Below are 12,132 nucleotides of genomic sequence, written 5' to 3'. Positions count from 1 at the left end.
GGTAAAGGTAATGACTTCTATTCTTGAGAGAATAATTTTTGCATTCGAAAAAAATATTTCGTCCATTTATTTAATTATTTTGAAAGGAATTTCAGCCATTTATTAATCAAATAAACGGAAATGGAAAATTACTGTCTAAGAAAGTAGTTTTTTTCGAATCAAGCTCTAAGAAATATGGAATATGAAGAAATGTTTCCTCATTCTGGACATGTTTTCAAAATGTTTCCAACGCATGTCACGCGTGTGTCACGTCGTTTCCGGTGTCAGAAACTCGAAACATTAGGTTAGGACATGTTGAGAGTTTAGCCCTATGCTTGAATATGATTGTATTTATGCTTAATTGGTAATTTAGTTCTTTATACTTAAACAACAAAAGATAAAATTGAAGACTAAATGAGTTAAAGTTGTGATCTTTCCATTGAACAAGTGTTAGGTGACCATCTCACATTAAATAAAATAGGAAAAATGGATGAGAATACCCCCAACTTTAGCCCATCCACTTTTAATACCCCCAACTATGGGTTATTCCTGTATAATCCCAACTATTGGGGAGGTCTGCCATAAACACACCAAGGTGACTTGCAACCTGTTAGCTAGGTTATTTCTTTTATTTCTATTTCCTTTCTCTTTTTAATGTCTACTCCCACCACAAATCCCACCCACCACAATTTCAGCCACCTTCCCCCCCTCCCCTCCATCGCACAGCCCTCCTGCCAGCCCAACCCTCCCGCCAGCCCAACCCTCATCCCCGTCGATTTCCGCAACAATCCTCTCCCTTCCCCCTCCCCCTCGATTTTCGCGGTAACCCCCCTTTCCTTGCCCCTCCCGTAATTCTCTCTCCTCCGTTCACGTGTCTGCCACCACTGCTGCTGCTCATGTCTCCCCCCCCTTTGGGTTGTTGTTGTTTTTTATGTGGTCAGAGGTAGTGGGTGGTGGTTGTGTTGTGGTGGTGTGGTGCTATGGAAAGAACCCAAAACAGATGAGAGAAGAAAACCACATAGGAGAAGTTTTAAGAAGTTCTTCATAAGCACTCCACTAATCACCATTATTGCAGATACTGGATTAGTTTTAAGAAGTTCTTCATAAGCATCCAGTTATGCTGTGGAGCATATCTCAGTATTTCATAAACTGTCCATCCTTGAAAGCAAGAGATACATAAGTAATGAATTTGAGATTTCAACAGAATTTTCTCAAAATATAGTCAAATAAATAGTCATCTACAATGTCAAATATTTGTTTAACAAAAATTTAGATGCACCCCTGCTGATTTGCCATGGAGACCATGACATGTTCGAATAGAACCAATCTCTCGCAGAAAATATACAAGCACTACCATTCTTTGAACATCATTACAAGCATATAAATTACAACCATGGTGGTTTCCGACGAGGTTTTAAAAATGGGGTGACGGAGGGGCAGTGGCGGTGAGGGAGGTGGCAATGGGTGGTGAAGGAAGTGGCAGTGGGTGGTAGTGGGGGTGAGGAGGTGGTAGTGGTTGGTGAGGGAGGTGGCAGTGGGTGGTGAGGAGGTAGCAGTGGGTGGTGAGGGGGTCGTAGTGGGTGGTAGTGGGGGTGAGGAAAGGGTGGGATTAAAAAAATACAAAAATAAAATAATCATTGATAATAAGCCAATAAAAGCATGACACGTAGCCTATTTACCAGTTAAATAGGTTTCCTTCAGGTCATAGTGCATTTATGGCGTATCTACCCAATAGTTGGGATTATACAAGAATAACCCATAGTTGGGGGTATTAAAAGCGGATGGGCCAAAGTTGGGGGTATTCTCATCCATTTTTCCAATAAAATAAGATGTTGATACTTTCCATCGAGTTGTCCCAACATAATTATCAACCAACTCTACTATAGATACACAAGTTTAAATCTCGATACCTCATTGCTTATTACTTTAGATCATATCAAATAAGTTTAGATATTCAAACAAAAAGTTTGAATGAGATCAAGTTGGAATTTTATAAGAAAGAGAAAGTCCAAATCAAATTTATGAGAAGATGTAAGTTCAGATTTAAAAAGTAGTGCAGAACAAACAAGTTAAAATAAGACTTTGCTCTTTACATTACTAAAGCGCTATATAAGTATTTATTCACTGGAAGGATGTACATTCAACTCTTCTTATATGATATCACGTATATATAAACGATACTATACACTAGATTATGAGGAAACCAATTATCCATTCCTATCATACATAATTCATGCAATAGACTGTCAAGAATTTCATTGAAGTTCAACCAAACTCTAGCACTTGAACATTAAGCCTCAAATTCGTCTGATCAATCATTACTTTTGCCTTTTGGGTCTTGGCACAATAGTTGACTTTGATCAGCTCGCCCAACAATTTGCCTAAGAATGAAGAGTTTATCCTGTCAGGTTTCTGTAAAGCAAGCAATGAAAATGGTGCATCGCTTTCTCGAGAGCTGGCGCATATCTTCCAGTTCGATATGCAGGTGATTCAAGGCCCCTTTGAACACCTTCACACAACATGATATCTTCTATCTGCAGTTTGTTACAACTCTAATGTCAGAAAATCTTTTCTAAATCCCTTAATTTCTTCTATTTTCTTTAAAAGGGAACAAGGGCAGAGAGAAGATCTCAAAACATTCTTTGCTGAAGTATGTACCTGCACTTCTTCGCTGTCTTTTAGGCTTCTCTTGATGAAAGCTTCGTCATCCTATAATAAACAATAGATAGATGAACTTATGCCGCACATAACAAAAACCACAAGCACACAACCTTTGGTATACTAAGGATCACTATTATTAAGCTACAGAATTTTCAAAGTGCATGTGTCCACAGAGTTCGATCAACTCTATAAGAGATTGGTATCCTAAATCAACATATATTATGAAGACGTGTGGGGAAGGATTGTAGCCCGCCCATTGTACCCCTTCTCCCTACCACAAGCTTTAAATGGTGCTATGTGACTTGTGAGGTATCAACAGGCGTGGACCTATTAAGGATCCTGGGTGGCCAAAAAAATTTCAGTTTCTAATTTTTTTATGCGTCGAACAGGTGTACAGTAAAGATAAAAGAGGTATCTGTCCAGTTTGATCAGACAATGGAATTTGCTCCAGTGGTCCAACTCCCTAATATCACCTTATACATCTGGAAATCTACACGCGGGTTCGATTTCCCTGCTAACACCAATACCAATCTTCAACTTTCTTTTTCTTCTACTTTCCTTTAGTACTTGTGTTTTATTTTACATTTTACTTTTTATTTCTTGCTCATTCTCTTTTATATTTCACCACTTTTCTTTTCTAGTATCTATCACTTTTAATTTAACCTTTGACTTTGACTTTATTTTTTAAAATAACGATTAATTATCATAACGTTTTGAAATAAAATGCAACTATTTGACTTTATAACACTATTTATATATTAAGTATGACCAAGATTTATTTAAAAATAAATTTCATAATGTAAATTTTGGATTTGTCTCTATTTACATTTACTAAATTTATATCAACTTCTTATAAACTTTAGTAACATAATTCAAATATTAAAGGTAAAAGTTGTGTCTCTTGATAAGTTAAAAGTCAATCTATTGAATATACTAAAAATGGAGATAGTATTAAAATATCGATATAGTGAAGGTATTTAGAATAAATAACTAGAATAATGATCATTCTCTATTATTCTCATTTGTGTATTATGATTATTGTCTATTATTGATTGGTTTAGTTAGTACACCAAATTCAAAATCCTAGATCCGCCTCTGAGTATTAAATTCTTGGCCTATTACTTTGCATGTTATCATCCAATCATCAAGCTACGACTTATGCTTGTGACAAAAAATCAACCAAACAATATAATTTGTCTTAGTAAATAACCCGACCCAACAACTAGTTTCCTTAATAAGCAAAAGGCACAAGCTACTTAGAACCTTAAGAGATATTTTGCTCACCTTCAATGACATGTCAAGAAAGTAGTCAAACACCACTTGGCATTTCCGTGGTCCCAAAGGAACAACAAGGTTGGTATCCATCCAAGGGCCATACCTATTAGATTAGCAGTGAACAAAAAGGGGGTGAAACTATCAATGATGCCATAACATGCAAGAAAAGTGGCAACGAGAGGTGCCACAACAATTTCAGGGAAGCGGAAGATTAATCCCACCTGTTAATCATGAAGTTGGGATATATAAAAGCATATAGTGCTTTAGATCCAAGTCTGTCAAATTCATCTCCGTTTTCAGTAGAAGAGCTTGCACATCTTTGAATGCTGACTTTTTCATACATCTAATGCAGTAAACTATGTATGAGATAGATTGTAGTCTGTAGAGCTCATTAGGAGAGTTCAATTGTCCAACTTTTGGTTTGTAAACAAGTTAAAATTCCATTGTTATAGATACTTTTAGGGTGGCTTAGAAGAAAGACCTGTGAATTGTGAAGTAAAATCATACATCAGAGAGTTAATGAACGTACTTCAGTGCTATAAGAGTCAAGGTTGAGCCCAGAAGCAAGATTCTTGTGGGCATATGGAACATGATATCCACCATCTAGATAATTGTCACAGAACACCTGAAACTCGAATAAAAGGCCAGCATTAGACAACAATATAAATAAATGCAAACTACAGGTGATCTGCAAGCTATGTTATTCGGTCTCTGCACTTCACCTAAGTACCCGTGTCGCATCATCAACACTTCGACACTTCATTTTAAGCTAACATCATAGTAAGTTTCATAAAATATCTTAGTCGAACACTTGGACATATGCCAAGTACCTGAATCCAAGTAACATAGTTTGCAAGAGATGATTTCTTATGATTCAGAATCAGAAAGCGAAACAGGTTCTGAGTTCAAATCCGAGACATAATTTTATCAAATAAAAATTTAAAGAGATTTATGATATCAAAATCAAACTGTAAGCTCAGACCTTCCAATTACACTCTAAAGTGTACTCATGTCTACAAATGTAACTCAGAGAATTGTCAACTCCATTGGCACTAAGCAGGCCTGCTGAGCTACCTAGCCAGTCATTCTCCAAACTTCCACAATCAACTTCCTCCTTGGAAGCACTTAAATTCACAACAACAAATGGCCCCCATGTCGCAACACTTATAGGTTTGAGCCCAAACTCCTATACACAACATTAATAGAAATCGGCAAAATCAATCTAAGCATGACAAAGATAGATTGTCCACAAATTTAGACAGGATTGCTAGCTAATTGGTATTACTGCATACCTTAGGATCAAAATTCTGTATTCCTGTAATTCTTGGAGCCTTCAGGAGATTACCATCTAAGCTATATGTCCATCCCTACAAATTTTGATGCAGTTTATTTGATTAGAAAACAAGTATTTGAACATTTCAGATAAGCAAATTTTAATTAGTCTAACAACCCTTTTACTCTTATGAATATCATAGAATTGCTGCACATGATGAAAATCTAGATCTGTTTTTCTTTGTTCCTCCCCCTTATTTTTGGGGAGTTACCATGAAACAAGGGTGGGCCATTGGAATAACACAGGTGTATCTTTCTACAGAGTAACACGGCGGTGGACCAAAGCAGAGCGTGACCCTCACTGCGGCTCTTAGGGAGGGTAAGTTTTGCATTGATTTTCTGAAAAAACAGGTTTTATGAGTTTATCGGATTTGAAAGAGATTGTTAGTGACAGGCTGTGAGTCTTAGTCTAAGGTGGTTTATGAGTTTATCGGATTTGAAAGAGATTGTTAGTGACAGGCTGTGAGTCTTAGTCTAAGGTAACCCTGTTTATCTGTATAAGAACCCCTATGTAGTTTGTAATTATAGTTTAACGCTAAAAGCTGCCATATACTACTAAGAAGCATCACACCCCCATACCGAAGCCAAAAAAAGAAAACGAACATTTTAATACCTTAGAGAAATGGAATAGGGAGTGAAACTCACATGGTAAGGGCATACTAAACAAGTCTTTCTACCACTTCCGTAAGCAAGAACAGAAGCATGATGGCGACAAACATTATGAAAAGCATGAATCTCGCCACGAGCATCTCGACAAATCACATATTCCACATTCCCCAATCTGGTGCACAGTTGATTAAATATAATCATTAGTGCCTTGCCAGAGTAACATCATATGAATGAAAACGCCTGAGAGCCTCCCCAAATAGTCAGAAAATCATTTAACTGTATAACCTCACATACACACACACACACACACACACACAACACAAGTGAAGGAAGAGAAACTTGAACCTGCCAGTAAAATAGTCATGAACATTCTTTATCTGATCAATGCATCCTATAAAAATTAAGTAAAAGATTACTACATTATTGCCACACAGAAGTTTATACAGAAAAATGAAGGTTGCACTTGTATTATAAAAGACTCTACAACATAAGTTCACACTATGTATCTCGGATCTTTCATTTTAACTCAACTACCCTTTTGAATCCCGAAAACTCCAACATGGCTAGTACACTAGTACTAACTACTAACACTTGACAGGGTCTCAGACACATGATTAGAGCAGATCCTAAATTTTAAGAGGCCCCGCCTATATTTTACTTTCATACTTTTTAGGTTCTATGAGTTAAGATGGAAAATACATTTGTTAATCCAAAATTTTTCATATTTCAGTAACTTATTTTTAGTTATATCTTTGGTATATCTCTACTATTTTGTTAAATCTAAGGTATCTCCTTACTAATAACATTGAAGAATTTATAAACATTTTTTCAACCATTTTTAATAAAAAAAATTAAATTAGTTATTAATAATATGTGATTATGGATCGATTTTATAGCCTTATAAGGTCCATGTTTAATGCCTAGTAAAGGGCTCCGAAATTCTGAGAAGTCTCTAACACGACACCTCAATTTAGGCCAAAATCATTGGAATTTTCAACAAATAAAAAAAGGACACACTTGGACCTGTACTCTCATATCACACTAGTTTGAAAGTCCAAGTAACATAGAGCTCACATTATTCAAAGTATAATGAGAGGCTAAGAGCAAAACTAATCAATTAGTTAAGTTCTAGTTAGTTTGATCTCTCGTTCGTAAAAGGACCACCTTAGTATATTAACAATATTACCAATATACTTCCTCCGTTTCTAAATAAGTGCAACATTTGCATAGTGTTTACTATTCACAGTTTAAACTTTAATTAATTTTGGTGGTCATGACTGTGTTTTAATGTTGTCTGCGTGTTATACTGATATCTATCAAATATCAATGCAAGAATATTTTGCTGCCTTTCCTTTTTTCGACTGATTCACCCTATCAGAAAATCGATGGTGGGCTTGTCTGCAGATGCGTAATATGCTTGGTGACATACAAAATAGGGGACCAACAGATGACTTTACCATGCAAGCATGTATACCATTCCAAATGTAGCAGGAAGTGGCTCAGCAATAATAAGGTAATGCAAGAGCTGCAGAACTTAACACTTCTAAGTACTTTGAGTACATTGTCCTTTAGCTTGAGGTACTTCCTTCTGATATGTTGACCTCTTTTATTGTTCACAGACATGTCCAGTTTGCAATTGTGAAGTGTTTGGAAATGAACCAAGAAATTGACAACATTCTTCGGCTAGCGTACGTACAGATACAAGTTTAGTTTTTTTTATCTTCATTTTTGTTCCGAGTTCCTACCTTCTGAGAAAGTGAGAGAATAGAGAGCTGATTTTGAATCTACGGCTATATAGTTCCCCTTTTCTAACTGATATATGACCAGAATTAACACCTTATGGTACTCAATATCATTGTAATGTATGAAATCTTCTAATATAGAGAGAGATGAGAAACATAGGTGCTAAAATTTGTCTACTGTTACTCTGATTTCCTATATTTCTTCCTCTTGCTGGTATCAAATTCCTCTTGCTGGTAATGATTTCTCTCTAAAATGATAGTTTAAACTTTAATTAATTTTGGTGATTTACATTTTAGGAAAAACGTAGTCGTGGGATCTTGTTAGATTCGCCTGAATGTGAACTTTTTTTAATATTAACTTTCTATAATTTTTATTTATCGATAATTGAAGATATTAATAGTTAAAATAATGCATTGGCAAATGTGAAAACAAGAAGTGCACTTATTTAGAAATGGAGGAAGTATAAACTATCATTTATTAGTATATTAACAATATTACCAATATATAAACTATCATTTTAGAGAGAAATCATTAATAAAATCAACATAAAAAACCAATTCTTACTCTATAAATGAGAAAAATATTATCATGTGAAATAAAAATTTAAGCGGGTAATAGTAATACAATACCTACAACTCGCCATCCACTGTAGAAGACATGATCAATCTCAAAGGAATAAAAAGAGGGATCAAAATACCATGAACTAGGTGGAGTAACAGCTTCTTCTATAGGAATATTGGGATCAAATTCATGCACAATTTTGTGGGTTGATTGGTTTGAAGAAGATAGACAAATGTTGAGTTTAATGGGTGTCTGAATTTTATAATTTGGGAAATTGAATGGAAATCTTTGTCTTTTGAGATTGTTATCAAAGAGATGAAAGGTGACATGATGAGTAAGTCGGTTGAACTTTGCAGCTGACATCAAGATTCAAAGTGTTTTGCCTTATCTTTAAGTTGGAGAGCTCAAACTTAAAGCATTTGTCAGTGACAAAATTCCATAAGTTGGGCCGAAGGAAGAATTAAGCGCATAACTCCAGGTAGATCTACCTCGTTTCAAGTTTTTATTTTTGGAAAAATGGATCAAAATACCCCCAACTTTGGGCGGTCCGCTTTTAATACCCCCAACTTTGGATTATTTTTAGGAAAAATTGACAAAAATAAGCCAACCTTTGGCCCATGTTCCACAAATAAGCCAACATTTTGAAATTCCAGAAATAAGCTAACCTTTACATCATTTTAGCCAAATTTAGGTTAGAGCTTTTCATTCACCTGCTAACACAGGTTACAACAAGTTAATCGCTATTTAATCATTATTTTATTAATCTTAATTATAATTAAATCTAATTTAATTATAATCACTACTTAATCAGTATTTTATACCTAATTTGATTAATAATTAAAACTTAAAAAAATAAATAAAAACCTTAACCACCCCCTCTACACATATTCACCATGAACACCACCATAGCTGCCACCCCACACCAGCCGCCACCACAGCAGCCACCCTAACCGCCACCCCAATTGCCACCCCACCACCCCAATTGCCACACCACACCACTGCCCCAACCCCATCCATCGCACAACCAGCCACCATCACTCAAAATCCACGAACCCACCACCGAACCAACCCCACCACCGAACCCAATAAACACCTCCTAGACCATCCACACCCATCCACAAACCCACCCACAACCAAACACCCCACCCCACCTCACCAAACCCAAAACCCTCTAACCAACCCTGACACGACCACAAACCACTGAACCCGACACCACAAATCTGACACCAACACAAACCCACTGAACCCGACACCACAAATCTGACACCAACACAAACCCACTGATCCCGACGCCATCACAAACCCACTGAACCGAGCCCCACCACCACTACAAACCACCGAACCCAACCACACCATCACCCTAAGCCCAGGTGTGCCTTAACCCAGCCACAAAACCCAGAAACTACCCCCAACACAACCACCCACAACCCCACCCGTGAAACCACCCAAAACCCCGAAACAACCCGACCATCTAATTACCCAAAACCCCTGTCGTGAAACCACCCAAAACCCCTGCCATGAAACCCCCATCCCGAACCAAACACCACCCCCTTTAAACCAATGTAATCAGATTTCGAAGGAGAGAGAGAGAAAGGAGATCGAAGGGAGAGAGAAAGGAGGTCCGTTGTGGAAGTGGACATCCGATGGGTGGTGATTCGGTGGGTGGAGGTCCAGTAGGTGAGGAGGAAAGAGGGAGAGAGGAGAGAGGAAGCAGAAGATTGAATGAGAGGAGAGAGAAAATAAAGAGTAAAAAATGACAATAAAGTGGAAATTAAAGAAATAAAACAAAATTATAACCTATACAACCGGTCACAAGTCATCTGACCTAAATTTGGCTAAAATGATGCAAAGGTTAGCTTATCTCTGGAATTTCAAAAGGTTGGCTTATTTGCGGAAGATGGGCCAAAGGTTGGCTTATTTTTGTCAATTTTTCCTTATTTTTAAATACCCCCAACTTTGAGGGTGGTCCGCCAAAAATGCACCATTTACCTGTTATTACCGGATGAACTGGTAAACCAAAAAACCTTCCCCCTCTGCTCATCTCTCTCTCTCCTCTCGTCATCCCCCCACCCACCTACCCCCCACTGCCACCTTCCCTGACCACCATCACCCATTGAATTCCCCCCTTTCCTAACCCCCTTCGAACCCCCTACCTGCACCCCCATCGATTTCCAGCAAACCCCCACCGAAAGACTTCAGTACTGTGACGAAGGAAGAGGTCAGAAACCGAGAAAATCGAGGGGAGGGAGGGAGATTTCAACGGGGGTTAGGGAGGGGGTTCCGAAGGTTGTTAGGGCAGGGGGAATGCTGCGCGGGGGTGGGGTTGGGGATTGGGGGCTGCTAGGTTAGGAGTGGCGAGGGGTGGCGAAAATCGAGGGGAGGGGAGGGGATTTCGACGGGGGTTAGGGGGAGGTTTCGAAGGGTTTTAGGGGAGGGGTGGGGGTGGGGTGGGGGATTGGGGGCTGCTGGGTTGGAGTGGCGAGAGGGTACGGGGTGGAGGGAGTGGGGACTGCTAGGGGATGGGAGTGGGGGGGGGGGGGTTCTGGGGTGGTGGGATTGGGGGATGGTTGGGCTAGCGTGAGGGTTGGCAGCCGGGAGGGAGAGGAGGGTCGGGGTGGGGGAGGGTGGTTGAAGTGGTGGTGGGTAGGAGTCGAAATTTAAAATAAAAGAGAAATAAAAAAATTACCTTGTTAACAGGTTACAAGTCATCTGGGTGCATTTTTGGCGGACCACCCCAAAGTTGGGGGTATTTAAAAATAATCCAAAGTTGGGGGTATTAAAAGCGGACCGCCCAAAGTTGGGGGTATTCTGATCCATTTTTCCTTTATTTTTTCACGGCCCTATTTATCTGCCACAACAACGGAAAAAACTTGGTTAACTCACCGGGTAGACTATCCACCGCATAATATGAGGTTGTGGTAATTATGATAGTGGAATCCAACTAGACTTAAATACTAATATTTTAATTGTCTATTAGTAACGGATAGTCTACTCGGTGGGTTACTTAAGGAATGTCCCACAACGAGCACTAGTTTTCTGTCTTGTTACATTTATAAATTTGTGTCCGACAAATTTATTTTTAAGGAATAGTCGTTCATCTTAATAGGGGCATGAGAAAAAAAAAGTTTCCTTCCTCTTCTTTTTTTTTTTCACATTGGCCTTGCTGTGTATTTTAAGTGTGAATTTCTGGTTGTTCCCCGTTGACTTATGCTTCTTAGCTAGTTAACTAGGGGTTAAGTTTCGAAATTATGTTAAGGTTATTAATTAGGAAATTAGTTAGTTTTTTTTTTGAAGGGAGGAAATTAGTTAGTTAGTGGGCAGATGATACAAAATCAATTATATACTGTCTTTGTATTTTTCTTTTTACACTTAAAGGTTTCTTCGTCAAAGATTTAAAATCTTGTTTATCTTTAAAAGAGCATATATAAAAAAAATTATAATCATGTATGGTTTTATGAGATATATATTGATATATATTTTCTATATATGAAAGTTGAAACGATTTACGTATGTATGTATTTGAGTATGTAAATGTTAAAATAGGTGCGTTGAATATTGTAAAAATCAATGGTAAAAAAAATACCAAGGGAGCCCATGATGTTTTTTTATAAAAAATTTAAGAAGAGATCATTAACTTTACCGACTATAGTGATTAGTTTAATCTATTTAGTAAATAATTCAATCCATACAATATTCATTTAATGACTAGTTTAATCTATTTAGTAAATAATTCAATCCATACAATATTCATTTAATGACTAGTTTTATCCATTTTGTAAGACTGAAGAGTGTTGTGCATGTACATGTTATGTTTTATGCACATGTTATGTTTTGATGATGAAAATTAATATAATATGTTATAGCATGAAAGTATGTAACAGTTGCAACAGATGCATGAAGAAGAAAGAAATTGATAAACGAAGACTTTGAAGAAAAGAAGAATCAAGAATGAAGTTCGAGTTTATAATTTCT

The 12,132-nt window shown here is 37.5% G+C and overlaps 1 protein-coding gene across 3 annotated transcripts; it reads right to left on the bottom strand.

Moving 5' to 3' along the window:
• Positions 1 to 2,015: 2,015 nt before the first annotated feature.
• On the bottom strand, positions 2,016 to 8,651 carry LOC104884941 (choline monooxygenase, chloroplastic). Of its 3 annotated transcripts, XM_010669648.3 has the most exons (10): positions 8,229 to 8,648; positions 6,202 to 6,247; positions 5,893 to 6,028; positions 5,208 to 5,282; positions 4,898 to 5,101; positions 4,445 to 4,540; positions 4,137 to 4,258; positions 3,925 to 4,018; positions 2,638 to 2,688; positions 2,049 to 2,513 (listed from the first exon to the last, which is right to left on the bottom strand). In XM_010669648.3, exons 1-10 carry the CDS (start codon positions 8,521 to 8,523, stop codon positions 2,376 to 2,378), a joined length of 1,257 nt encoding a protein of 418 aa, XP_010667950.2. In that variant the 5' UTR covers positions 8,524 to 8,648; the 3' UTR covers positions 2,049 to 2,375. The 3 variants fall into 3 exon arrangements, with proteins under 3 accessions (XP_010667951.2, XP_010667952.2, XP_010667950.2); XM_010669649.4 differs by lacking the exon at positions 4,898 to 5,101 and having other exon boundaries at positions 2,016 to 2,513; positions 8,229 to 8,650; XM_010669650.4 differs by lacking the exons at positions 3,925 to 4,018; positions 4,137 to 4,258 and having other exon boundaries at positions 2,016 to 2,513; positions 8,229 to 8,651.
• Positions 8,652 to 12,132: the final 3,481 nt, after the last annotated feature.

This window comes from Beta vulgaris, chromosome 8, assembly GCF_026745355.1.
Source record: "Beta vulgaris subsp. vulgaris cultivar EL10 chromosome 8, EL10.2, whole genome shotgun sequence".
NCBI lineage: Eukaryota > Viridiplantae > Streptophyta > Magnoliopsida > Caryophyllales > Amaranthaceae > Beta > Beta vulgaris.
This window is presented reverse-complemented; position numbering and strand designations above follow the sequence as displayed.